General features: G+C 46.9%; 1 protein-coding gene across 1 annotated transcript in view; it reads left to right on the top strand.

The window, feature by feature from the left end:
- The window catches only part of wu:fi75a02 (uncharacterized), a 53,810-nt gene that overhangs the window by 2,138 nt on the left and 23,749 nt on the right, over nucleotides 1-27,923 (top strand). Inside the window, exon 2 of the mRNA XM_052032039.1 lies at nucleotides 17,795-18,529. Within this exon, the coding sequence (XP_051887999.1) occupies nucleotides 17,900-18,529 (630 nt within the window). The 5' untranslated portion in view covers nucleotides 17,795-17,899. The remainder of the gene's footprint in view (nucleotides 1-17,794; nucleotides 18,530-27,923) is intronic.

Consider the following 27,923-nt stretch of genomic DNA (forward strand, 5'->3'; position numbering starts at 1 on the left):
TGCAGTCTAACCAACGTTTTGCACAATTGCAATGTGAAGTCCCAACTCTTGTACTCAATGCCTCGGCCTATGAAGGCAAGTATACCAAGTACCTTTTCACTACCTTATCTACCTGTGTTGTCACTTTCAGGGAGCTATGAACTTGCACCCCAAAGATTCTGTCCATCAACACTCCTAAGGTCCCTGCCATTTACTCTGACTTACCAGCTCTACATCACACTTGTCTGTATTAAATTCCATCTGCCAGTGCTCCACCCAACTCTCAGATGATCAATGACCCTCTGTTCTTTGACAACCAACTGCACTATCTACAGCTTTGCTGTTTTTGCATTGTGCTCATAGGTGCTCATCAAAGCACTTGCATTCCCATCCTCATTATCTATGTACATATATCACAGACAACAAAAGTCCAGCATGAATCCGTGTGGTACACCACTGGTTACAGATTTCCAGTCAGAAAAACACCCGTCCACAACACCCTCTGCCTCTATCACCCAGCCAAGTTTGGATCCAGTTCACCAACATGCCTCAGATCACTTATGCCTTCACCTTCTGGACCAGCCTACCATGTGGGTCCTTGTCAGAAGTCCTCCTGAGGTCTATGTAAACCATGCCTACCATTCTGCACTCACCAACTTTCCTAGCCATCTTTTCAAAAACAACTCAATCTGATTTGTGAGACAGGATCTCTCCTGCGCAAAACCATACTGACTCCTCCTAATCAATCCCCGCCTTTCCAAGTGAACATAAATCCTGTCCCTCGGAACCTCCTCCAACAACTTCCCCACCACTGACGTAAGGCTCACCGGCCTGTAGTTTCCAGGTTTGTCCTTGCTGCCCCTTTTTGAACGAGGGGACAGTGTTAGCTATCCTCCAGTCTCTGGTACTTCATCCGTGGCTGACGAAGATGCAAAAGTCTCTGTCAGAGCCCCAGAAATCTCCTCCCTTCCCTCAGCCTCCTGGGATAGATCCCGTCCAGCCCTGGGGGTTTATCTCCAATGTTTCTGGCACTTTATCCTTCCTGTTACGGACGTGCTGCAGAATATCAGTGTTTCACTGCATCTCCAGCCTCCATGTCTTTCTCCCTGGTGTATACAGATGAGAAGCATTCATTTAGGATCTCGTTCGTATCACCTGGCTCCATGCATAGATTACCCCACTGGTCCCTGAGGTGACCTATTCCTTCCTTAGCTACCCTATTCTAATATACTCAATGTTTTGGGAGTTGTTAGTTAATAACCTCTGTGGATTAGTCTACATCAGACCCAGGCATTCTTCAAGGAAAGCCCAGTAGGGGGTGGATCTTTGGGAGTCACAGCTACAATTGTCCAAGTGAGCTTCAGGTAAAGCAGTGGTTCACTTCCAGTAAGCTATGTTCTCGTGTGGTCTCGTGTTGAGGAACCAAATACAGGCTGGGTTCCTGCTTTGCAGAACCCTCCATTGAGTCTGCATGGGTGATCCTGAGACTCCAGTGCCTCTTCCTTTAATCCTCCATCCCACTCTAATCTCCGCCTTGGGCCTCCTCAAAGAAACAAACCCAAAGCAAGCTCGAAACAGCATCTTCAGGCTTGGCACATTCCCGCTCTCGGGATCTGTCGGAGCTTGTTGATGTTAACCAACTTTTGCTGATCGTATCAGAGCTGGCAGTTCATGCCAATGACCTTTCAGAAATGTTAACTCTGGTTCATTCTCTGCAGATGCTGCCTGATCTGCTGAGTATTTCCAGCATTGTGGTTTCATTTCAGATTTCCAGCATCTGCATTGTTTTGCTTCTCCAGTGGACATCTTGCAGTTTCAACATTATTTTTAACTCTTAGCTCTTTTTCTCTCTCTCCTGGTCTCACCTGCAACAAATATTAGCTGGGAATTATAAGCCTTCACCACCCTCCCTCAGCTGGCACCACCGACACTTGTGTTGGTTGTTCAACCTTTCTTGGTCCCTCCCTTATTGCAGACGTTCTTTGTCCAGACCAGTGGAACCAGAGGCCGTAGCCTGCAGGTAGAGGTGAGAACAAAGTTATTAATCTTCAGGGAGGTTAACTTTTGTTCTATCCGTCTCGACCTTTGTGTTTGCAGTCTGAAGTGACTTTTCCCAGTTCTGCTGAAGGATCATTGAGCTGAAACCTTAGCTCTGGTTTTCCTTTCACTACAAATGCCGCCTGACCTGCTGAGTATCAACAGCATGTTCTATTTTAATTTAAGCTCCAATATGCGAGTACAAGAGACTGGAGACGCTGGAATCTGGAGCAACAAACGATCTGCTGGAGGAGCTCAGTGGGTCAAGTAGCATCTGTTGGGGGGGGGGGGGGGGAAGGAGCTGTCGATGTTTCGGGTGGAAATCCTGCATCAGGACTGAGAGGGGGGATGGACAGCAACTTACCCCCCCCCCCCCCCCACCCCACCCTCCCTCGGACACTTCTCCACCCGCTGAGTTCCTCCAGCAGATTGTTTGTTGCTCCAATATGCACAGCTTGTCTCTAATTCCTTTTATACAAAATCCTAAAATGTTCCTTTCTGAAAAGTGTCTAATTTGAATGACTGACCCTGGAGAGCCTGTTTCTTTGATTTATCATGCCCACACAGAAAGATGTCTTTATTACATGTACTTCGAAACACAGTGAAATACATCTTTTTGCATAGAATGTGCTGGGGGCAGCCCACAAGTGTCGCCACGCTTCCAGCGCCAATGTAGCATGCCCACAACTTCCTAACCCGTACATCTTTGGCATGTGGGAGGAAACCGGAGCACCCGGAGGAAACCCACGCAGACACACGGGAGAACGTACAAACTCCTTACAGACAGCAGTCGGAATTGAACCCGGGTCGCTGGCACTGCAATAGCGTTACACTAACCGCTACACTACTGTGCCTGCCCGTTTCTGTAGTTGGTTGTGAATTGATCACCCCTCCATCGCAGGCCATATCCACTGGTTCCACTGTTCTGGACAGAGAAATTGCTTTCTAGAGACCACAGTAAGCCAAATAGCCTTTTCTTCCTCTGCTCTTTGGGAAATACTTTCTTGTGAAAGCAGACTTTCTCTACACTACTTGTATAGTGACGGGGCAGGGAGAAATTGGAGGACAATTTTATAATTAAAATCCTATCAGCATCAGTGTTTAAGGTAGTTTTGTTTGAGCATCTCTCTTCAGCACCATTGCAGCAGTGGTGTGAGTAGTGCAGCTGTAGGAGGAGGAATGCAGTGCTTTCACCTTGTATGCAGGGCTGCATTGGTCCATGCAGGCTGTTACCAGGTCCTTGCCTTTGTAACCTGGTCCCTCCTGCCTCCAATTATCTCTCCAGAACGTTGAGGTGGGAGATTGGTTTGATGGGTTATGTAGCGGTTGCAGAGCAGAAACATCACTTGGTCTGTGCTACTGATTTTGTCCACACATACTGTAGCTACATGGGATAGCTGTGTGGGACTGTAATATTTTAGCCATTATGGAAACGTGGCTATGGGAGGGACAGGACTGGCAGCTTAATGTTCTGGGGTACAGGTGCTTTAGGTGGGATAGAGGTGGAGGAGGGGGAGATGCATTCCTGATTAAGGGGAATGTCACAGCATTAATCAGAGATAAAATTGCTGAGGGACCATCCAGTGAGGCTTTATGGGTGGAGCTGAGAAATGAGAAGCGGATGATCACATTGTTGGGATTGTACTATAGGCCCCCAATAGGTCAATGGGAATTAGAAGAACAAATACGCAGGGAGATTGTGCAGAGTTGTAAGAATAATAGCGTTGTCATAATAGGGGATTTTAACTTTCCTAACAGACTGGGACTGCCGTACTGTTAAGGGCTTAGATGGGGTGGAATTTGTTGGGCACTATATAGAGGGCCCTACTAGAGAGAGGGCAAAGTTCGACCTACTCTTGGGTAATGGGGTGGAGCAAGTGACTGAGGTGACAGTGGGGGGAGCACTTTGGGACCAGTGACCATAGTTCTATTACTTATAAAATAATTATGGAAAGGGACAGAACCAGTCCACAGGTTCAGGTTCTAAATTGGGGCAAGGTGAATTTTGACAGTATGAGACAGGAGCTGGCAAAGGTTGATTGGAGTAGGTTATTTGCGGGCAAAGGGACCACAGGCAAGTGGGAGGCTTTTAAAGGTGAGATAGTGAGAGCTCAAGGTCTGCACGTTCCTGTTAGTGAAGAGCAAGGCTGGCAGGAGTAGGGAACCCTGGATGATGAGGGATATTGAGGCTCTCGCCAGGAAAAAGGTGGCAGCATGGGTCAGGTACAGGCAGCAGGGATCAAGTGAGTCCCTGGAGGAGTAGAAGGGATGCAGAAGTGTGCTCTAAGGAAATCAAGAGGGCAAAAAAGGGACATGAAATAACTTTGGCAGAGAAGATTAAGGAAAATCTAAAGAGATTTTATAAGTATATTAAGGGGGAAAGTAACTAGAGACAGAGAATAGAGACCAAAGGGGAACCAAGTCATGAAGACTTCAGAACTAGGAAAAGTAAATGGGGAGGTCTTGGGGATAGTCTGCATTACAGTAGAGGAGGTGCTGGATGTCTTGAAAGGTGTGAAGGTGGACAGATCTCCTGGGCCCAACCAGGTATATCCAAGAACATTGGGAGGCTAGAGAAGAAATTGCGGGAGCCCTGGCTGAGATATTTGAATCTTCGTTAGCCGGGGTGAGGTGTGGTAGACTGGAGGGTAGCGAATGTTGTGCCTTTATTCATGAAGGGCGGCACAAAAAAACCTGGGAACTATAGGCTGGTAAGGCTAATATCTGTAGGAGGCAAGTTACTGGAGAGGGTTCTGAGGGATAAGATATACATACACCTGAAAAGACAGGAGTCGATTAGGGGTAGTCAGCATGGCTTTGTGCGTGGGAGGTCATGTCTTCTGAGCTTGATTGAGTTTTTTGATGAGGTGACCAAGAAAGTTGATGAGGGCAGGGCAGTAGATGTGATTTATATGGACTTCAGTAACACCTTTAAGGCTCCACATGGTAGGCTGCTCTGGAAGGTTAGATCACATGGAATACAGGGAGAGCTGGCTAATGGATACACATTTGGCTTCATGGTAGAAAGCAGAGGGTGATGGTGGAAGGTTGTTTCTCGGACTGGAGGCTGTGACTAGTAGTGTGTCTCGGGGCTGGTGCTGGGCCCATTGTTGTTTGCCATCAATATCAACGATTTGGATAAGAATGTACAGGACATGGTTAGTAAGTTTGCAGATGACACTGAAATAGGTGGTATAGTGGACAATGAAGAAGGTTATCAAAAATTACAGGGGGAATCTTGATCAGCTGAGTAAGTGGGCTGAGGAATGGCAAATGGAGTTTAATTTGGATAAATGTGAGGTGTTGCACTTTGGAAAGTCAAATCCAGGTAGGACTTTCGTAGTGAATAACAGGGCCCTGGGAAATGTTGTAGAACAGAGGGACCTTAGAGTACCAGTAAATGGTTCACTGAAAGTGGAGTTACAGGCAGCCAGGGTGGTGAAGAAGGCTTTTGGCACACTGGCCTTCATGAGCCAGGGCATTGAGTATAAAAGTTGGGAGGTCACGGTGCGGTTGTACAGGATGCTGGTGAGGCCCCACTTGGAGTATTGTGTTCCTTTTTGGTCACCCTGCTGTAGGAAAGATGTTATTAAACTAGAAGGAGTGAGAAAGGATTTGCGAGAATGCTGCCAGGACTTGAGGGACTGAGTTATAGGGAGAGGTTGGACAGGCTAGGACTTTGTTCCTTGGAGTGTAGGACACTGAGAGGTGACCTTATAGAGGTGTATAAAATCACGAGGGGCATAGATAGGGTGAATGCACTCGGTCTTTTTCCCAGAGCTGGGGTATCAAGAACTAGAGGAGAAAGGTTTAAGGTGAGAGGGGAAAGATTTAAGAGGAACATGAGGGGCAACTTCTTTACGCAAAGAGTGATATCCGTGTGGAATGAGCTGCCAGTGGAAGTGGTTGAGGCAGGTGTATTATATAGTTACAGATGTACGTATATCTTATCCCTCATACAACAACAACTTTTAAAAGACAGTTGGACAGGTACGTAGATGATTGGACAGGTTTAGAAGGTTATGGGACTAGCTTGGATGGGGCATCTTGGTCGGCATGGACCAGTTGGGCCAAAGGGCCTGTTTCTGTGCTGTATGACTCCATACACCCCCCCCACCACCACCACGCCTCCTTTCACCCTCTCGATGTTTCATCACGACGTCAGTGGGAGCAGGGTTAGGCCATTCAGCCTCTTGCCTGCCTCCCCATTCAATAAGATTGTGACTCATTGACTGGATCTTTCTCCCCAACAGCACCAGTTGCACCTTCACCAGCACGGCCGCCTCCCACTACCTTCTCGGGCAGTTGCGGATGGACAGTAAATGCTGGCCTTCCAGTGATGCCCACTTCCTTTTGGTCTCAGCTCCATCTCCTTGCACGTTCTCCGTCACTCTTGATTCCCCTCTTGTCCAAAATTCCAGCCATCTTGGCTTAAACATACTTGGAAACATGAAAAATGTCATTATCACAAAACATTTCAACACATCATTACAGCGTCAGACAGAGGAGGTTGTACCTCTCTTTGAGCCTACCCACCCACCCCCAACTCCATTCAACAGGATCATTGCTGATCCCCTCGTACTATATTCCTGCTCTCTCCCTACACCCCAATGCCTTTTATCTGGAGAAATTGTGTATCTCCTTAAATATATTCAGTGATTGGGTCTTTACTGCCTTTTGTGGTAGAGAATCCCACAGGTTCACTACCCCCTGAATGAAGACATTCTCATTCAGCCTTGCCCTGTGTCCTGAGACTGATCCCCTGTCCTAGACCCCCAGTGAGGGGAAGTGTCTTCCCTGTACCCGCTCTCGAGCCCTGTCGGAATTTTGTACATTTCAGTCAGATCCTTATTCCTCTAACCTCGATTGGGTACAGACTTAGACCTGTTTGTTTCCAATTCCAACCCGAATGATAGAACACTACAGCAGAGAAAACAGGCCATTCGGCCCTTCTAGTCTGTGCCGAAACTTTATTCCGCTAGTCCCATTGACCTGCACCCAGTCCATAACCCTCCAGACCTCTCCCATCCATGTATCTATCCAATTTATAGAGTGAGCCCGCACTTACCACATCAGATGGCAGCCCGTTCCACACTCCCACCACTCTCTGAGTGAAGAAGTTCCCCCTAAATCTTTCCCCTTTCACCCTAAAGCCATGTCCTCTCGTACTTATCTCTCCTAATCTAGGTGGAAAGAGCCTACTCGCATTTACTCTGTCTATACCCCTCATAATTTTGTTAGATCCCGTCTTGTCTAGGTAGTTCAGAATTACACGGGCAGCTGTCTTGGACCAGGTCCTCTGGTTAATGACTTGCTGTTCAATGAAATCCTTTCACTGTTTACTGTCAGAAGTAGGGTAGATCCCCCTCAATCATTTTATTGAGGTATAAGCAATTGGTCTTCCTATAAAACTTGCTCCTCGTGTCCTGGTGCTGTTTTCTACTGTTCCCTTCCATGGTTCTTTGCCGTGGTGACAGAGTGCCCAGCAGCTGTGGCCTTGGTGTACTTTTGCACAAGTTCAGCATTGGGTCTTGTATTCATTGTTCCTTTTCTGAACCTAGAACAGTTTCATTTTTAAGCCACTTTCTATCTGCATTTGCATCTTCAGCATGGCACCCCTGTAAAACCCCTCTCTCGCCCCTGGATCCTGTTCCCACAGCAGCCTTTGTACTGTCTGAGTCTGGGAAGTTCAAATCTTGGCATCAAGACTGTCAGCACCACTAGTCTGAGCAATGCCCTCAGTGTAACTGAACTGGAGAAACAGCCCAGGGGGTTGTGAATCCAAGTTACCAAAACTTCAATTCTGTAAAGGCTGCCATGTCATTAAAGGTGGTCCATTCTTGCCTCTCGAATTTGGTTCTGTGTTCAAAGCAAGGCTCTGAAAGTCTGAAGCCCAAATGTTTCATCAGTACGTGTCCTTGAAAGCAACTTCCATCACTCCAGGTGACAATAGATTAGGCTGTAGTTGGCTTTGTGTGAGCAGTACATGCCTGGGTAACTTCCTGCAATGTGTTCTGAGTCAGATTGTTCCTCGAATAACCTGGCTTTGTAGTTTTTCCCTTCCTAATTGTTCTAAGCTTCTATCCCAAGTTCTGACTTGCCTTTCCCAGTATATGTCTTTGGATGTTGTCTTTGGATTGGATTTGCCTTTGGTCTTTTGTTCATCCACAGTCAGCTCACTTTTTGAGTTAGATGTGAAATATATTTATTGAACATTTTAATATTTTCCACTGCATATCTGATCTCCCTGTTTTAGTTCCATCCTTGCTTGTACTTTGCCCTTCATCTCATTTGCCTTCGACTTCATTCTAACTACATAAAAACATGGACCCTACAACACTGGGACCTCACATCGTGCCTCAGGGTGCGTTCCCAGGAAGAACCCCAGTGGAATTGGTGTTGAGAGGGTTCAGGCAGTATTGGCTACAGAGGGATGACCTGCTGACGGTACTGCTGTGCTGGAGCCTGGCGTGAATCCCTGCTCCCACCCTGCGTGCTTGCAGCGATGATTCACCCCTAGTCTCATGGTGCAGAAGTCGCGTCTGTGGGGACTGGGCAAGCAATGCAGCGCTGAGATGTGTGGCTCGGGGCTGCACCCTGGCCAGCACTGTGAGTGTGGGACGTGGTTGGGGACTGGCGGCGCCTGCTCCGTCTGTGGGCAGCCTGCCCGGACGGATCCTGTGGTGTGTCCTCGTGCGATGTATGCAAGCCACCGTCCCGCTCTTTATTGTGTCTGCATGGCTCTCCCTGGTCCAGGGGCTTCTCTCTGGGGGCAAGCTCAGACCATCAGCAGCTTCAGTCGTCCCACGGGAGGTGATGACCGATCTCCCAGATCCCATGGTCTCTCTCAACACAGAGGCTGTGAGAAGCCGGGGGTGAGGTGCACCTTCTCACGTCGGATTTCGGCACAGCACCAGTGAGGAGAGGCAGGGCCTCATGCCAAGTTCCCAGCACTCTTTAAGTGTGCAGACTGAGAAGATGGTCTTTTTTTTGTTACAGGATGTGTTCGCATTGGGGGAGTGGTGGGGGGGGGGGGGGGGTGGCAGGGGCCACCGATAGTGCAGTAACGAATCAGCACTCTGCAGGTAGCACCGGGTGAGGGACTAGTGTGTGTCACCATTGTTGGTGCTAAGACTCACCTACCCCTGTGCTCTGCTCTGCTGCCCAGTACAAGATCCACCTGCATTGTTTCCCTTCTGTAATTGTGTACAAGGATTGAGATGGGGGATGTCTTTTGTAAAAGAACTCTATTCCCCTTCTCTTGCTGCTTGCTCCTGCTGGTTTATTTGGGTGGCTGATTAAATCTCCCATGAACTGTTTGTTATTTGCCTATATGTATATTCCTCTGTTTTTGTTTTCGTATATCTTCATCCACAACTCCCCCCATCAAGGAGGATATGGGCAACATGGGAATATGAGTTCCCCTCCCAAGCTGCACATAAACCTGACTTGGAAATGTATCACTGTTCCTTCATGGTCACCAGGTCTAAACCCTGGGGCTCCGTCCCCATCAGAACTGAGGGAGCACCTTCACCAGAAGGACTGCGAGGTTCTGGTGAAGGGGTTCGAGAAGGCTGCTCACTGTTACCTTCTCTCGAGCAGTTAGGGATGGATTTTCTCAGCTTGCCCGTAACCTGAAAATAAATAAACGAGAAATGAACTTCATCCACACTCTGGCTACAAACATTGTCCTTGTTTGTACCTTTTCTTTGGTCATGCCTGGTGTGTACAGGTGGCAGATCCCACAAGTTGGAGCCCTTTCTTCTCAAATCATGTCTACAGCCCCACTGACATGGAACATAGAACTCTATTGCACAGTACAGGCCCTTCGGCCCACAATGTTGTGCCGACATTTTATCCTGCTCTAAGATCTACCTAACCCTTCCCTCCCACATAGCCCTCCATTTTTCTATCATTCATGTGGCTGTCTAAATGTCCCTAATGTATCTGCCCCCACAACCTCTGCCGGCAGTGTGTTCCACGCACCCACCACTCTGTGTTTTTAAAAAAAACAACTTACCCCGACATCCCCCTTATACCTTCCTCCAATCACCTTAAAATTATGTGCCCTTGTGTTAGCCATTTTCACCCTGGGAAAAAGTCTCTGACTGTCCACTGGATCTATGCCTCTTGTCATCTTGTACACCTCTATCAAGTCACCTCTCATCCTCCTCTCCAAAGAGAAAAGCCCTAGTTCACTCTACTTATCCTCATGAGACATGCTGTCCAATCCAGGCAGCATCCTGGTAAATTTCCTCTCTAAAGCTTCCACATCCTTCTATAATGAGGCGACCAGAACTGAACACAATACCGTAAGTGTTGGTTTATTATCATCACTTGTACCGAGGTACAGTGAAAAACTTGTCTTGCATACTGTCCTTACAGGTCAATTCATTACACAATGCAGCTGCATTGGGTTAGTACAGAGTGCATTGCTGTAGTACAAAAAAAAAGTACAAAGTGTCACAGCTACAGAGAGAGTGCAGTGCAATAAGGTGCAAGGTCGCAATAAGGTGCAAGGTCACAACAAGGTAGATCGTGAGGTCAGATTCCATCTCATCGTACAAGGGAACCGTTCAATAGTCTTATCACAGTTGCCTACTCCAAGTGACGTTCCCTATTGGCTTGTTCCAATGCCAACCTGCCCATAGTTTGGGAATGATCCCATTCTTTAATTTGGCTGCCAACTTTTTTTTCTTCCCCCAAATCCTCCTCCTTCCTTCTTTTCCCCCACTCCCCCCAATCCCTGTGGAGCACTGCAGTTGGTTCTAGTCACTCCTTTTCCAGACAATTTAGTATGTTATATGCCCAACACCTGATGAGCAGACTCAGCAAAGAAGACTATCTGTGCACCTAATTATAGAAGCCCTGTAACTGCCATCTGCACCTTCTCCTCTGGGCAGCCTCCTGCCTCATACCTTCTCATTGTCCTCAAGTCTGGGTTTTCTGCTTGTGCTCGAGTATTGAGCTCGATGTACCAGTTTTCTCTGCCTGACTTCTGATTCCTAATCCTCCCGCCATGGTTCCCACCCCACACCCTCCTTTCTACACCTGAGCTTTGCTTTGATAAATTACTCTGCAGTTAGTTATCCAGTAATTCTTCCATTCTCGTGCCTGAGCTGGGGCACGGAGCACCACTTGCAGATGTGACGGTCCAGGTTGTTCACCATCTCATCGACTGCAATCCCAAAATACTGGGACTTTTAGACCAGTACAGCACAGAACAGGCCCTTCGGCCCCAATGTTGTGCTGGCGTAGCTAATCCCTCCTACCTACAGAATGCCCACATCCCTCCATTTTCCTCTCATTCATGTGCCCATCCAAGCCCCTCTTAAAAGCCCCCAATGAATTTGCCTCCACCACCCCATCAGGCAACGCGTTCCAGGCATCCACCACTCTGAGTAAAAAAAAACTTGCCCCTCACGTCTGTTCTGAACCTACCCCCCCCTCACCTTAAATGCATGCCCTCTGGTATTGGATCGCTCAGTAATGGGAAAAAGATACTGCTTGTCCACCCTATCTCTGCCCCTCATAATTTTATACACTTCCAACAGATCACCCCTCAGTCTCCACCGCTCCAGAGAAAAGAGCCCAAGTTTGTCCAGCCTCTCCTGATAGCACATGCCCTCTAATCCAGGCAGCGTCCTAGTAAACCTCCTCTGCGCCCTCTCTAAAGCCTCGACATCCTTCCTGTAGTGAGGTGACTAGACTTTTATGTCTTAACTAAATATGTTTGATCAAGAAATAAGCTGCAGGTAATTAATTGTTCATGCACAAGAAACTAATTAGAATCGGAATTGGCCCATGTGTACTCAACCTGTTGGTGATGGTGCTTTACTTCAGCACCACTTGCTTCAACTAACCTTGTATGGTTTAATTCCCTTGGTCTGTATGTATTCAATTGGGTTTGTCTTGTTTTTAATCAAATAGTATGTGGTTTGGCTACTTTAGTAGTGTCTTTAATTTCAAATTTAATCTGGTAGTTTTTTGTGCTTTAGTTATTCTAATATTTTCTGTACTAACTCAACTGTTCTGTTCTAATTTGAACTTAAGACTAACTACAAGAGCACCAAGGATACCTACCTGCCTCCTATTGTTGCCTTTTGTAATGTTCGCTTCCGCTTGGCAATGACCAGGCTGATGTCGACTGTGGTGAGTTTTGTGGTTTCAGTTAGTGCACCGCTGGTCTGCTTGCACCTCTCCGGACCAGGGAGATGGCACTCTCTCGTGTCCTTTGAGTGTGACTAAGAGTCTATTTCTGTCACACTCGGTATGAGGATTCTGTTTGTAGGGTAATGTTTTCGATCCACATGGTTTAGGCTCAGGGGAAAGCGACCCAGAGAAAGAGGGTTTGGACTCGAGTCCTGATGAGGTAAAGGATGTGCAGTTATTCCTTGCCCTGAGCCTGTGGTGTGCTGGGTCACCTGATAATGTCAGCAATAGTGTCATGGAGGACAGTGGAAGCCTTGTGTCAAGGAGGTGTGATGGTGTACTGCAGCAGGTGGTGGTCATCTCATTCTGGTCTCCAGGTTGTTGGGGATTGCAAAGGAAGGGGAAGGAGGAGGGGGAGGTTTTTGGGTAACCTGTTGTTCTCCATGCAATGTTTCAGCCAGCTTCAGTGTGTTTACTGACTTGGAACATTCCTAATGTGAGCAGACAGTTTTGTAACCATGGAGAAACCATGCGAAAGTAGCAGTGCGCTGGGCGGCTGGGTGTGCTCTCCTTTTGCAATTTGCAAACTTTGGCAGAGCAATGCTTCCTGTGTTAACTTTAGAGAGGCCAGTCAAGCCTGAAGTCTTCCTCGTTAACAACTGCGGTTGTGCCAAAGTCAGGAGAACTGTCCCACAGGCTGAGCAATAGACAGATTTTTGTTATATTCACAGGGTCATAACTTTCACCCAACCTCCCAGACTCCACTAACCTCCCAGTGGGCCTTGAACATAAGCTATGATCCCCATCATATCTCAAGGTGTCAGGTCAATGTGGGAAATAAAACCACTTGCTACCCTCCCTCAGCTGCTGAATCAGGACACTTCCATGTTGAGCAATGCCTAGAGGAAGCAGTAAGAGTAGCAAGGGCACATGTCCCCTGGGTGGGGGACTTCAGTGCCCAGCACTGTGACTTGGGAGCACCATCCTGGCTGGGTCCTGAAGGACATAGCTGGCAGCCTGATGGGTAGAACCACAAGAAGGGAAAACTCTTAATTAAACTCTTCCTCGCTAATCTATTGCATGACATCCTTAGTGGGAATGATTACCCTGATCCTTGTGTTCCTCCACACTGAAGACACCATGCAGTGTTGAATGGGGTGGATTCAGAACAGATACTAGTTTTCTGCACCTGGGGATCCATAAACTGCTGTAAGGAGTATTCCACCTAGAGCTGTAAACTTGTCTACCAGCTTATCTTTCACTCACTACTACTCAGTCGGGACCAGTCCTGGTTTGTGCTAAAGGTTGGGAGCTCTGCATCCCTGGATTACGTGTACTGATCAGAAGAAGTGCAGTGCTACAGTCAGTGGAGCTGTACAGAGGTTTGTGGCCCAGAATGGTGGTTGAGAGTTGAACAACTAACAGGAGGAGTTGGCTTCATGAGCATTCTTATCCAGGATGGCAAAGCTCAGTATGTTAACTATTCACCTGCAGGATGTTTGTTGCCCATCTTCAATCACCCTGGCAGTAGGCAGCCACAAACTGCAGTAGCTGTCAGTGGAAGTACTTGTGGTGTACGCTGCAGCCACAGAGCATTGACCGAGGAAGTGAGAACGAGTAACCGTGCTGCTTGATCCTGGAAATCCCCTTTCTTCTTCCCTCAGGGAATGGAGGATATGCCCATCCTGACCTGCCGGGGATGTCTTCCTGCTCTGCGTTTGGCAACCTCTACATTCTTCTATGGTCTCACCCTCTAACTGCTTCCATTCACTCACTGACCAGATAACCCTGTTTACATGCTCCCTATCCCTATGGTCACCCCGGTTTTGCCCTCTGAGACATTCTCGCAACCCCCCCCCCCCCCCCGATGCTCCCTGCAGCTTAACAAGCTGCTTCTCCTTCCCAGGTCTGACACAGTGTCCCCGACCTGAAATGTTGGCTCTGTTTCTCTTCCTGCTGACCTGACCTGCTGAGTATTTCCAGCATTTTCTGCTTGATTCTGCATTTTGAGCTTTAACTTTGAGGATGGGGGAGTCTGACCTTCTGGAGGCTGCCTTTGACCAGGAGCTTACCTGGAACATAGAACAGTACAGTGCAATACAGGCCCTTCAGCCCACAATGTTGTGCTGACCTTTAAACATTGCCTAAGACTATCTAACCCCTTCCTCCCACATATCCCTCTATTTTAAATTCATCCATAGGCTTATCTAGTAATCTCTTGAATTTGACCAATGTACCTGCCTCCTCCACCACCACCCCAGGCAGCGTATTCCATGCCCCAACCACTCTCTGGGTAAAAAAAACCTTACTCTGATATCTCCCTTGAACTTCCCACCCATTACTTTAAATGGGACCCATTACTGTATTGAGCATTGGTGCCCTGGGAAAGAGGTGCTGGCTGTCCACTCTATCTATTCCTCTTAATATTTTGTACACCTCTATCACATCTCCTCTCATCATCCTCCTCTCCAAAGAGTAAATACCTTAGTCTCTCCTGATAATGCATACTCTCTAAACCAGGCAGCATCCTGGTAAATCTCTTCTGCACCCTTTCCAATGCTTCCACATCCTTTCTATAATGCGGCGACCAGAACTGGACACAGTACTCTGAGTGTGGTCCAACCAGAGTTTTGTAGAGCTGCATCATTACCTCGCGGCTCTTAAACTCGATCCCTCGACTTATGAAAGCTAATACCCCTGGACAACCATGCACAGTAAATCTCTGATAATTCGCCACACTTTGAACTTTGGTGTCAGACCGCTAGGCTTTCTGAACCATTGGGAAATCCGGATTATCGGAGTTTTACTGAATACTGCAAGGACGGGTTGGAGACCTCCTGATATCCCCAGGGCCTTTCCACACTTTGCAACGCACAAGTCAGTTTGAGGGAAATTTTCCACATTAATTTATGACTCCAATTGCAGCCTCGATCATCTCCTTGTCTGTCTTTAAACACCTGCTTCCCCCACTCTGTACCATCTGTAAAATGAGATACTACAGTTAAACTTTAGCCATGACTCCCAAACCTGTGCAGTGTACTGCCTGGAAGCAGTGGGGATGTGCAAACTCTCTGACCACTTGATCTATATTGAAATTATAACACTGCAGTAAAACTCTGATAATCTGCTGTCTGACTACTTGGAAATCTGATCCAGGTGATCACTGGGTTCACTGGTAAATTTAATTATAATACTGTGCGATGTTTTTAAAAATGAATTTGGAATGTGTTGGATATTATTCCATATTAATTCTGCAAAATCCAGAAAATCTGCTAGGTAGGCACCACCAAAGTGCCACGTACATTGAATTATCAAAGTTTTACTGCGGGATTAAACTCCCAAAAATTCTTCCGTCCGGGATATTGTTGGACTGCAGAGATTCAAGAAGACAGCTCGCTACCACCATCTCCCCAGGGAGTTCAGGAAGGGCAATAATTGCTGGCTGTCCACATAATGAAAATGATTCTTTTTTCTTTTCAAGAAAAAAGTTCTGAAAATATCTTGCCGTATGGTTTGCTAAAATTGCTCAGTTTCCATAGATGGTGTGTAAGTTTATTCTCCAGATACCATATCCAAGTGCATCTGCTTCTGTCCTTCAACAAGGCTGAATCTTGCTCTGTTTTGCAATAAATGCCCTGACTGCTGTCTACTTGGTGCCTGTGATGCAGATAGGAAAACAACCTCCTGACTGTTGCTGGTACTTTAAGACTTCCAGATTTGTTGTTGCCTTGATTGAGGTGTGAGTGATGCACCTTGTGCATCTCTCCCTCTGTCAGCTGGATCTGCTGCTCCCCAGCCTGTGTGGATCCAGTCTCCTCCTGCTCTCTGATCTGAATTTATTTTGCTCTCGCTGCCTGCTGTGCCTTTCACCATCGGTGTCTGTGTTGTGATCACGAGCTGCTTAAATGACTCCTAAAGAAGGAAATCGGCAGCTTTCAGTCTTACTGTCCAGGGCTGCTTCACTGGAGTGACCTGGGCTCTTGGCAGTGTCTAAATTAAACTGGGCACAACAGCAAGTTCTGCCCTTGGGTGGTGATGAAAGTTCTTCCATTCACCAGTCCCTCCTCTGAGTAAGCAGTCAGTCTGAAGCAGGATCCTTTTGCACAGTTTGCATTTGGGGAGCTTTCTAGAGTCAAATTTCAGAGGACCTTGCACTTCAATTTAAAATCTGACCTGAGGTTTGGCTGCCTTGTTCTGTCACCGAGGGTAAAGTGGGGAATAACGCAGCACTTTGGAGGATTTTGTATTATTTGGATGAAAAGTGCGATCGTGTTTAAACAGCGTTACATAAGTCAAATTATTAGGAGTAACTTTTCGCACCTTTTCGTGTTTCTACCTTAGTGGATACTTGGCAGGTCAGGCTGCAGATTTGGAGACCGAATTGGCATTCATCTTTCTCATTATCTTTTCATCAGAGCCCGATTAGATCTGGTGAAAAGATCGTCAAACTGGAACGGTAAATGAGAATTTTTTTTTACAAACTGCAAATGCTGGAAATCTGAAGTTTTAAAAACAAAGTGGACCAAATACTCTGCAGGTCGGGCAGTGACATGGAGAGGGGAGTGGTTGACGTTGATCCAAAATGTTGCCTCTGGTTCTCTCTCCACAGCTGCTGCCTGACCTGAGTGTTTCCAGTGTTTTCTATTTTCATTTTAGACCTGAAGTGTTAACTCCTCTCTCTACAGCCGTCAGCTGACTTATTTCCCTATAAGGATTCAAGTTGTTTTTCATGGGATTATTGATGGATTGCCTCCTTGTAAGAGATGTTGAACAGGTTGCCTAAATGTTACATGCTTATACCTCCTTGCATATTACTTGGATTGGGGCGCTGGTCCTGCAGCTGTATCCTGCCAAAGCAAACCTCAAGGAGAGGCGCGTCACAAACCTGGGTGGCTTTCTGCTACCCGCCTCCATTGCCCAGGTCTGGTTCCTGCCTGATATCTCGTGGAGGGCTGTAGTCGAAGAACCATCCACACTACTGAAGAGACAGACTTGGCTGGGTGGGTGGTAGGTATTTGCACCTCTGGCTCAGAAGGTTGTGGGTTCAAGTCACAGCCCCTCAGGGTAATTATCCAACTGAGATGTGGCTAATTAATTAGTGCCAGATATGCTGTCTTAATTGTTTCCCAAAACTGGTTGAAAGTAGGTGTATTGATCAATTGGCTGGCTTTGATCTAGTGTTTCTTATTGCTGGTTCCGTGCTAGTTAATGTTGATTGGTTTTTCCTGATGACAAAGCAACACCAATTCCATTCCCCATGTGTTTCTCCGTTACCTACTCTCACATGTGCCTGTAAATACCTGCGTTGGGGCAATTAGTAGTGGCCAATTAACCTACCAGCCTACAGGTCTTTGGCAGGGTGGGAGGGAAACTGGTTCTGCATCCGGGGGAAGCCTACACAGTTAAAGGGAGAACCAGACATCACCAGAGGTTGGGATCCAAGCAGCTGCACTACCACGCCACCCCTACTTGAGAGTAATAGGTAGGGCTAGATAGGTGTTGCCTATTTAATTTTTACTACTAGCCCTGTCTGGGTGGGTATAATTTTTTTTTAAAAAGTGCTTAAGCATAGAATTAGGAAGCATTTTGAGGTTTTCTACAGTTTCGTTTTTGTTTTTTTTTATAGGTGTTGCTGTGTAAGATGAGTGCCTAAAACGTCTACAAGTTGTAAACTTCAGCCCCCTCTTTGTCCCTCCCCACCTCCCACAGCGAGCACCCAACAACAGAAGTCATGCTTTCTGCTATTGTAGGCGGAAGTGTGACCAGGGGCCAGCAGTTGCCAACCACCGAAGCTGCCTCCTTTCTCCTGGCCCAGGGGCTGTGCATCAGACTTCGAAGCAGGAGAGTGACTAGAGTCCCTGTCCCTAACAGGCCATCGCAGCCACAGGCCGTCCCGCCACCCCACAAGCATGGGGAGCAAGACGGGCAGATGTCCGTGTCGGAGGCTGCCTCCCATCTCCTGACACAGGAGCTTCAGTGTAAGAGAGTTACCAGGACATCCATCCAGAGCCAGCCCCCTGACCCAGCACCTGCGCCCCACACCCGAACCCATAATCTCAAATCCAGCGGGAGGACAGTCCGGAAGCTGAACTACCGAAAGGTAGCTAACCTCGGGCTGGTTGCATCACCGAACATTGGGAACAAGAGACGGAATGCCAAACCCAGGAAGAGCGAGTTGCCAGCTGCCGGCGACGGTGAAGAAAAATCGGAGGCTCGTGCTAACCGCAAGAAGCAAGCGAGTGGAAAGTTGTCTCAGGAAGTTGAATTGGAGCAGAGAAAGGGAGCAGGGGCTGTAGGGAAGAGCCACTCTGTAGGTCGGCAGAGTAAGCCACATTCAGTTGTGAATCCAGGCAGTAACCAGGTGAGAACCCAATGCCAGCTGTAGTGAGCAGGAGGAGTGGGAGCTTGGCTCTGTTAGTCTTTCAGCTTTTGTCTTCTGGGAAGTCTTGCAGGTCAGTGACTGTTTACTGGGTTCGGTAAGCCAGTATTTACAAAAAGTGGCCTCGTGAAGTTCCTTTGGCACAGAAGTTATCCTGTTGGAAGGTGAGGCTTTGGCATCAGCACAGGGCACGGTCTGATCAGGTTGCATGAAGGAGGTTCTCAATGGTTTCCAATGGTGAATCCCTTCACGGGCACCTTGTTAAGTTACTTGTAGCCCTTCTGCCGACTCTCCTCTCCCTCCCTATATCATCACTGCCGACAGAAAATGGGATAAAAGTTAAGTGAGAATGGACTGAAAGTGTAGTTTGGGCACCTGGTGTGTTGGATTACAGCTGCTCTGTATCGTGCATTTACCATTATTGCCCCATAGTCTGCAGACCCACCTCCAACCGAATCTCCTGGTACTCTAGCTTTGATCTGCATCATTTGGAAGAACAGAGAAATTTGTACGGCTTTTGTCTATGAAATGGGCCTCCCTGAGTAGCCTGTCTCCAGCTTTAGGATTAGAGTCATGAAGTTGTGCAGCACGGAAACAGGCCCTTTTGGCCCAACTGTTCCATGCTGGCCAAGCTGTCTACTTGAGATGTTCCCATTTCCCTGCATTTGGCCCATATCCCTCTCAAACCTTTCCTATTCAAGTACCTGCCTAAATGTCTATTAAACATTGCAATTGTACCCATCCCTACCACTTCGTCTTTCATATCCCATCTCCTTCCCAGTGGTGAAGCCACATTTTTATTTTTGGAACTCTTTGTGAGGGCGGCACAGTAGCGTAGCGGTTAGCGCGACGCTATTACAGCACCAGCAATCGGGGTTCGATTCCCGTCACTGTCTGTAAGGAGTTTGTACATTCTCCCGTGTCTGCGTGGGTTTCCTCCAGGTGCTCCGGTTTCCTCCCACATTCTAAAGATGTACGGGTAGGTTAATTTAGGGTTTAAAATGGGCAGCGCGGACCCGTTGGGCCAGAAGGGCCTGTTACCATGATGTAAATAAAATTAAAAAAAAAATTTAATTTTACCCCTTCCACTATTGGCACGTGAGCATTTTTCCACTACCATAGTTTGCACCATTACATTGTTTTTTTTTTGCACTTGCTGCTGTATTTATTGGTGCCATGTATTCTGTTTACTCTGAGCTTATTCTACCTTGCTGTAGATTTCTTTCACCAGAAGTTTTTTTTTTAAACTAGCTTGCCTTCTAATTTTGAAGAAATGAAGCAAGGTTTGTAATCTCTCTAATCTTGTGTTCTAGTATCATTCTGGTAAATCTGTGCTATATGCCCTAACTGGCCGTTATATCTTTCCCGAGGTGTGATGCCCAGAACTGAATGTACTACAGGATCTGATTATAAAAGTTCCTCCATCGCACTCGCTCTGAGATGAGGCCAGCGTCCCATTGTCCTTTCTGAACACCTGTTTAAAAACTGTGCCAGCTTTGCACTTCAGACACAAAACATGGCAGATGTTGGAAGTATAAAGGGAAGAAGTGACAATGCTGGAAATAGTTGGCAGATCAGGCAGCATCTGAAGAGGTGGAACGATTAAGGTTTCAGGTCGATGAACTTTCATCAAATCAGCATTTCCAGCCATTTTTCTGCCAGCTTTGTGTACGTGGGCACCCAAATTGTTTTGCTCCATTATAGTTCCTAATATCCCATTATTAAGAAAACCTGGGATCTAAGCAACATAACACTGTGGGTAGCTTGGCATTCCCTCCACAGTGAACTCCTTCTGGCACAGTTTTACCTGCTTGCTTTTACTTCCTGCTGTTTACACAATTCACTCCTGGCACCCAGGCATATCCTTGCATCTTCAGGCATGCCCTTTCTGGGATGTGTGGGATGGTTTGGAAGGAATGTCTTCTCTTAGTAAAGCTGATCATTGCCAGACCTCTTTCATCTTTGCTTACTTTGTCAACACATCCCTGTGTATGAAACATCTTTTGTGTTGTATGCTGTAAATCCCTAGAGTATTCTCTTTGGTTTCTTACAGTTTATTTTTTTTTTAAATCAAATGAACTTGGAATTTAACAGCTTGTACCTGCAAGTAATCCATTTAAAATCTGGTGTATTAAAACCAAAGCAAGAATGTAATGTAGTTTTATTCAACCTTGGATTCTGGGAGAACTTGAAGTCTACAGAAACCTGTCATTTGCCTGTTTATTAAATTATCTGTTTGCATTTTCCTCACTCATGCTGTAGGCTTTAGATAAGCTAGCTGGGTCAACTCTGAACCCTAGCATCCCTTGTCTCTCCCTCTCAACTATCTGCTGGGCCATACTGTTTCTCCACAGCAAGTTGCTTAACGGGCATCTCATCTTTTTCCCCTCTCTTTTCTTCCCCCGCATGCCCCCCCCCAGCACCCAACTCTGTCTTATAGGGGAAGGGTGAATGTGTCTGAACAGGGGACCTCTATTTGGGAAGTTTGTGGAAGTTCCTGTATCTGCTGTGGACCAATCCAGACTTTCATACGTTTACTAATGGAAGTGGGTGCTTCCTATTCATCTTCTCCGGATCCTTTTTATGAATTATGCCTGCCCTGCCTCTGCTAATTGCATAGGCTGAGATTGCCGCCTTTCAATCTTGTAGTTAAATTTCTCCACTCCTGGCAATATCCACATCGATCACCTCCGCACCCTCTCCAGCACAATTGCAACTTCCGTATAATTTGGTGACCAGCACTAAATGCAGTGCTCAAGCTGTGGCCCAATATGCTTTGTGTTCAATTCTACTATAACTTTCCTGCTCTTGTATTGTGTGTTAGCCAATAAAGGAAATGCCCTGTATTTTGCCTTAAACCAGCTTATTTGTCTGTCCTTTACCTCTGAGGGTCTGTTGACATAGATTCCAGGGCCTCCTGTAGTTGCTGCTTGTTGGACGTTCCCATAGCTCGTTGCACTTTCCTGCACTTGCATTACCTCACACTCTCATGTCCATTAACTCCGCTCTGATTCAGCACCACCCACCTACACTGGGGGCATTTACTGCAGCCCAATTAATCTACCAGTCAGCACCTCTTTGGGATGTGAGAGGAAACGTGCACAGTCACAAAAGGAGAATGTTTAAATTGAACCAGAGGTCAGGATTGAACCAGGGTCGCTGGAGCTGTGAGGCAGCAGCATCACCTGCTGCTCCAGTCTGTCCCCCTCCAGATTACATCATTCACCACTCCTCCGCCCAGTCCTGCAATCTAAAGTTTTCCTCGTCCAAGTCAACCACGCAGCCAGTTCTTGTATCAACTCCAAACTACTTTGTCATGCCCCTTACATTTAAGTCTAAATCATTGATGTATGCAACAGAAAAAAAGAAACTGCTTCTGAGCAGCCTCTGTGTCACAAAAACGTCCATCATTCTGAAGCCTGTCATACTGAGATTATACGGGGGCATTTGGGGCCCTCTGTGGGTTTTTGGTCACTCCATCGAGGAAGGTTACCCTGGCCTTCAAAGTGTAGTTAAGGTTCAAGCGATTGATTCCTGAGATGAGCGGTAATCCTATGCATAAGTGCAATTGAGGAATTTGGCCAGGCAACCTCACCGAGACGTAGGATTCCGAGGGATTGGTGGAGTTGATGCTGAGGTGGTTTCCTCTTGGTGAGAGACTGCAACTTTAGGGGCAGGGACTGGTCTGTAGACTCCAATGGGGTTAGGGGGTGAGGTGGGAAATTTCTTTGCAGTTTTGTAAACCTTGGAATTTTTCCACCTGGGGGCTGGATGCTCAGTCGTTGGATATGTTAAAGGTTGAGATGGGTAAATGTTCGGATGCTGAAGGGATCCAACTGTATGGTGATCAGGAAGGAAAGTACTCTCATCTTGGGATCAGCTGTGATCTTATTGAATGGTAGAGCAGCCACAAGGGATGCATTCTACTCATTATGTTCAAGTTCTTATTTACTGTCTCCATCTCCCTGGCAACTGTGACTAAACCAGACAACTCTCAACATCAGGGCACCATCCATGCTGTCAGTATGATCTCCAGAGCTCGTTTAGATCTTCAACAGCCGTTGACTGTTATTGCAGCACTTTTGGATGGCCTCGTTTTTTTCCAAGTCACAGTAAATACTATTCGTCTGTTCCTCCTCTTGCTCACTGGGTCCTGGGTCATCAGATTTTTCACTGTAGTGTTCTCCTGCTAGTGTTTGAATCCTTCCATGGCCTTGCCTCTCCAACTCCCTAAACCCCACTTCCAGATCTGCTCTGGCCTGGTGTGTGCCTGATCCATTCTGCCTAGCTACTGGCTGAGCCTTTGGTTATGTGGCTTTGAAGCTCTGCATTTCCCTCTAATGGAGTTGATTTTTATTTGAACACTCTCCTCTGACGCACTTGATCATTTTACTGTGCTAAAGACAGTGCACAAATCACATTTATACAGTGTTGAAGAGCCCTTTAATCAAATATGTCAATGAAAAATGAAGGTAACTTGGCAGCAGAATACCTAATAGGGTAGATGGTAGGAACCTTCACCCCATAGTAGAGGTGTCAAGAACTAGAGGACATGTGTTTAGGGTAAGAAGTTTGGAGGGGATCTGAGAAGGACTTCTTTTTCACCCAGAGGGTGGTTAAAATCTGGAGGTGAGTTAAACTGCCTGAGGGTGAGGCAGAGACTCTCGCAACATTTAAATATCTTGATGAGTTCTTGAATTGCCAAGGCAACGTGGGTTACAGACCAAACACTGGTAAATAGGATTAGTATAGATGGGTGCCTGATGCTCAGTACAGATGTGGTGGGTTTCTGTGCTATGACAAGTAGGGTGTTTATGCTTCAAACGTGTGGGGCTTTGATGAGCTCACACATGGACTACCGTGTGCAGTATTGGTCTCATTGTTTAAGGAAGGATGTTCACAAAAGGGTTACCAGACCACAACCTGGAATGAGCAGGTTGTCTTATGAGAGAGTGTCAGGCAGGTTTGTCTTGTCTGCTGGAGTTCCGAAGAGTGAGAGGGGACGTGATTGAAACATCAAATTCTGACGGGTTATCAGAATGGATGTTTCCTCCTGTAGAATTTAGAACTCTAGATCATTGCGTTAATATAAGCAGATACCCATTTACAACAGAGGAAGGGCAATTTTTTTCTGAATCACTGGAATTTTATTCCTCCAGGAGTAGTCTTTGAACATTTTTAAAGCAGAATAAATTTCTGATAAACAAGGTGGGGTGGAAGGTTACTGGGGGTAGAGTTAAGGTTACAGTTGGATCAGTCACGATTTTATATATTGAGGGGCTGAGTGGCCTACTCCTGCTCTGAAATCATATGTGAATAAGATATCTTTAATAGTCACATGTACATCGAAACACACAGTGAAATGCTTCTTTTGCGTCGAGTGTTCTGGGGGCAGCCCGCAAGTGTTGTCACGCTTCCGGCGCCAACACAGCATGCCCACAACTTCCTAACCCGTACGTCTTTGGAATGTGGGAGGAAACTCACACAGACATGGGGAGAACATACAAACTCCTTACAGACAGTGGCCAGAATTGAACCCAGGTTGCCAGCACTGTAAAGCATTATGCTAACCGCTACACGACCATGCCTGCCCTTACCTGGAATAGACAAGCAAATTAAATGTCTCTGCTGTAGGAAAGTTTCTGTAAACTTCTCCTCGTCTTCCTTGATACTGCTGGTCTGTAAGTTTTCCCCCATATCTTTACTGAAAGTGCAGCAACTTGAAGTAACCACAGTCTGGAATATTACTGTCTCTTGAGACTCTGTTCACACTGAGGAGATTGGAAAGCTGAAGCGAGGCAATGACAGAAGATAACCAGACCATATAATAGGCAAACATGAATGCTCCAGAAGTAAACTGGCTGTTGGAAATAGAAAAGGAAAATGTCATAGGACAAATTTGTCACTTGGGAAACATTAGTTTATTTGCAACAGCTTGTAGGGATCCACTGAAGGAAAATTGCATTCAACCGATTTGTTATTTCTTTTGAAGTGTAGTCCAGACACGACTCTAGATTATCAGGAGTTCAGAGCAGCTCAGTGGCACAGCTGGTAGAGCCGCTCCCTCACACCTGGGGAGACCCGGGTTCGATCCTGACCTCTGGTGCTGTCTGTGTGGAGTTTGCATGTTCTTCCCGTGACCACATGGGTTTCCCTCCAGGTGCTCCAATTTCCTCCCACGTCCCAAAGACGTGGGTTGTCGGCCACTGGAAATTGCCCCCCAAGTGTGTTAGGGCGAGTGGTAGAATGGAGGGGGACAAGAGTGGATGAGAATGTGGGGTTAGTGTAAATGGGTGGTTGGTGTGGCCTCGATGGGCTGAAGGGCCTGTTTCTGTGCTGTATCTCTTCTGTGTTTCAAAATGCCACATAATAGCTGTAAACAGCAACAGTCCAGTGGAGAGGTGGACACAGTTGATGAAAGGATAGAATGGGGGAGAGGAATGCTGTGGCATCTCCAGGCGTTGGGGTTATGGCTCTTCTCATGGAACGTAAACGATGTGGACTTGTGCATCATTTTAAATTTTGCAGATTATATAAAACTTCCTCCTGGTTGAAGCCTCAACAAACCATCATGAGCAAGTTATTGGGACACCTATTGGCAGTGACACCGTTTGCTGACAATTGAGATCAAACTGCTTGGAAATTAACTGACTGGATTTATCCTGCTTTTTGGGGATGGGTCATACCTGGCCAACTTCTGACATTGTGGGGTTGTAGCTGTTGGAACAGCCTGGCTTGGAGGCACAGGTAGTTTCGGGGTGCTGGTGTTCAGTACTAAGTTGGGATATTGTCTGGTCCAACAGCCTTTACCGTATCCAGTGCTCTCAGCAGTTTCTTGATATCAGATGGAGTGAATTAACTTGTCTGAAGACTGGACTCTAATGTGGTGGGGATCTCGGAGGAAGCTGAGAGGGACGGTCCATTGAGCACCTCGAGATAAAGATGGTTGGCGATCAAGGGGGAGGTTTCCTTGCCCGCGTTTGACCAGACGGTCATGGACTGACGTTAACAACTCCGGGTCACTCCTTACTGTAAACTGTTGTGCTGTGACTTGTTGTTGGTCTTGCCTGCTGGCAGTTCAGGGTGTACTCGGAGTCTGATGTACTGGTAAGTTGTGATTGGGTCAGGCAGTTTCTTTATCAGCCTGTGGTGTAATCGTCCCAATACTAGCATCAATCCCTAGATGTTTGTGAAGCGGGGCAGCGCAGTGGTCCAGTCAGTAGAGCTACTGCCTCAGCTCCAGTGATCTGGATTCGATCCTGACCTTTGCTGTCTGTGTGGAGTTTGCATGTACTCCCTATGACTGCATAGTTTCTTCTGGCTGGTTCTGGTCTCCCATTTCCCAAAGGTGTGAAGGTTGGTAGGTTAATTGGTCACTTAATTGTCCCCTAGTGTGTAGGTGAGTGGTAGAATCTGGGGGGAATTGATGGGAAGGTGAGGAGAATAAAATGGTTGGCACTGACATGGGCTGTGGGTCCTGTTTCCATGCTGAATAACTTTGACTCTAACTTCGCGAGGTCAGCTCTCTGGTCTCAGCAGCGTTTCTGATATGCAGGTCTGATTTTGCTGGGGTTTCATTCAGCAACTTTGATACGGCTGAGAGGCATGGTAGGCAGCTAAAAATCAACCACATTGGACGTGGCCTCAGAATAAGAGGCATCTGTTTAAGACCGAGGTGAAAAGAATTCTTCTGAAGTTTGTCTTTGAGGCTCCCTTGCCCCAGAGGAGTGGGCGTGGTCGGCTGAGATGAGAGATATCTAATCAGTGGGAATCCAGGGTCATGGGGAGTGCAGAAAAGTGGATGAGCAATGATCCTATTGAACGGTGGAGCAGGTTTGATGGGCTGAATGGCCTTCTGTTTCTGCTACTTGTGCTCTCGTGGATTTGTACATCGACCAGACCAGGTAAGGATGGCAGATTTCCTTTCTCCAGACGGATATTTGTGGGCTGTGTTGGCCTTGAAGGAGATCAGTAGTTTTGTGGTCGCCCTTACTGAGACGAGGTTTTAAAATCTAGGTTATTTAATGAACTGACATTAAATGCTGCAGCTGCCGTGGTGGGAATTGAACTTGAGTCTCAGCATCATCCATCCTGATCTCTGGACTGTGAGTAAATCGACCACTTGTGCAACAGTCCCACGATTCTAAGGTATTGTGACGGTGATAGGTGTGTTGGTGGCATGGGGCTGGGAGCAGCTATAGACTGGACAACTGTACAAGAGGGGATGCTGGGACTCAGGTACAAGAAGGTTGCAGCATAGAACGAGGTCTGACAGAAGATTCTGCCTGCGAGGTCTGACAGAAGATTCTGCCTGCGAGGTCTGACAGAAGATTCTGCCTGCAAGGTCTGAGCCACGTTGGATGTGGAGAAGTGATGCCGTTGTAGCATCCTGTGCAATAAGGAATAAACCAGACAGCTGAAGGTCCATAGCTCTGTGGATGGGGTGGTGAAGATGGTATCTGGTGTACTTGCCTTCATGGGCTGAGGCATTGGAGGTAACAGTTGGGTCATGTTGTAAATGTACAAAACATTGGTCAGGCTGCACTTCGAGTATTGTGTACAGGTCTGGTCGCCCCATTACAGGAAGGATGTGGTAACGATAGTGTGTGGAAGTGTTGTCTGGATTGGAGGGCTGTAGTTATAAGAGGCTAGAGAGGCCGGGTTTGTTCTCACTGGAACGTAGGAGGCCAAGGGCTGACCTTTTTAGAGGTTAGTAAGATTATAAAGGACGTAGGATAGATGGTCATGCCTTTCTCCCTGGGTAGGGGTCTCCAGAACTAGAGGGGACACGTTTATGGTGAGGGGGAGAAATTTAAAGGTGAGAGTTTTTTTCACGCAGAGGGTGGTTAGTGAGCTGCCAGAGCAGTTGTGAAGGCAGATACTGTTAGAATGTTTAAGGCACTTGGATAGGGAAGGTGTAGACGGATGCAGGCAAATGGACTTGGTGTAGATAGACATCACAGCACGGATGAGGTGGGCTCAAATTTTCTGTGCTGCAATGGATGTGTTTCTAAGGTGATAATGCGCGGTAAAGTTAATGCTTACCAGCAGGGCTTAATTTAGGATGTTTGATTCACCAAAATAAGTTTTTTTTTAAAAAGCGATCATCTGTTTACATACCCTCTTCAAATGAGACCAGAGACTATAATCACTGATTGGGCATGGCTCGTATATTGTTAGTTTTCAGTCCCTCCGGTAGAAAGGATGTCAAGACCCTGGGGATATTGCAGAGGATAACAGACTGAAATGCTTTAGCTGTGCGGAAAGAATAGATATTGAGCCGGCTTTCTATCAGATCATTATCAAAAAATGACGATAGGAGCAGGAGTGGGTCACGTGGCTTCAATCCTGCTCCACCATTCTGTAAAATCATGTC

The sequence above is a fragment of the Pristis pectinata genome, chromosome 17 (genome assembly GCF_009764475.1).
Source record: "Pristis pectinata isolate sPriPec2 chromosome 17, sPriPec2.1.pri, whole genome shotgun sequence".
Taxonomy (NCBI): domain Eukaryota; kingdom Metazoa; phylum Chordata; class Chondrichthyes; order Rhinopristiformes; family Pristidae; genus Pristis; species Pristis pectinata.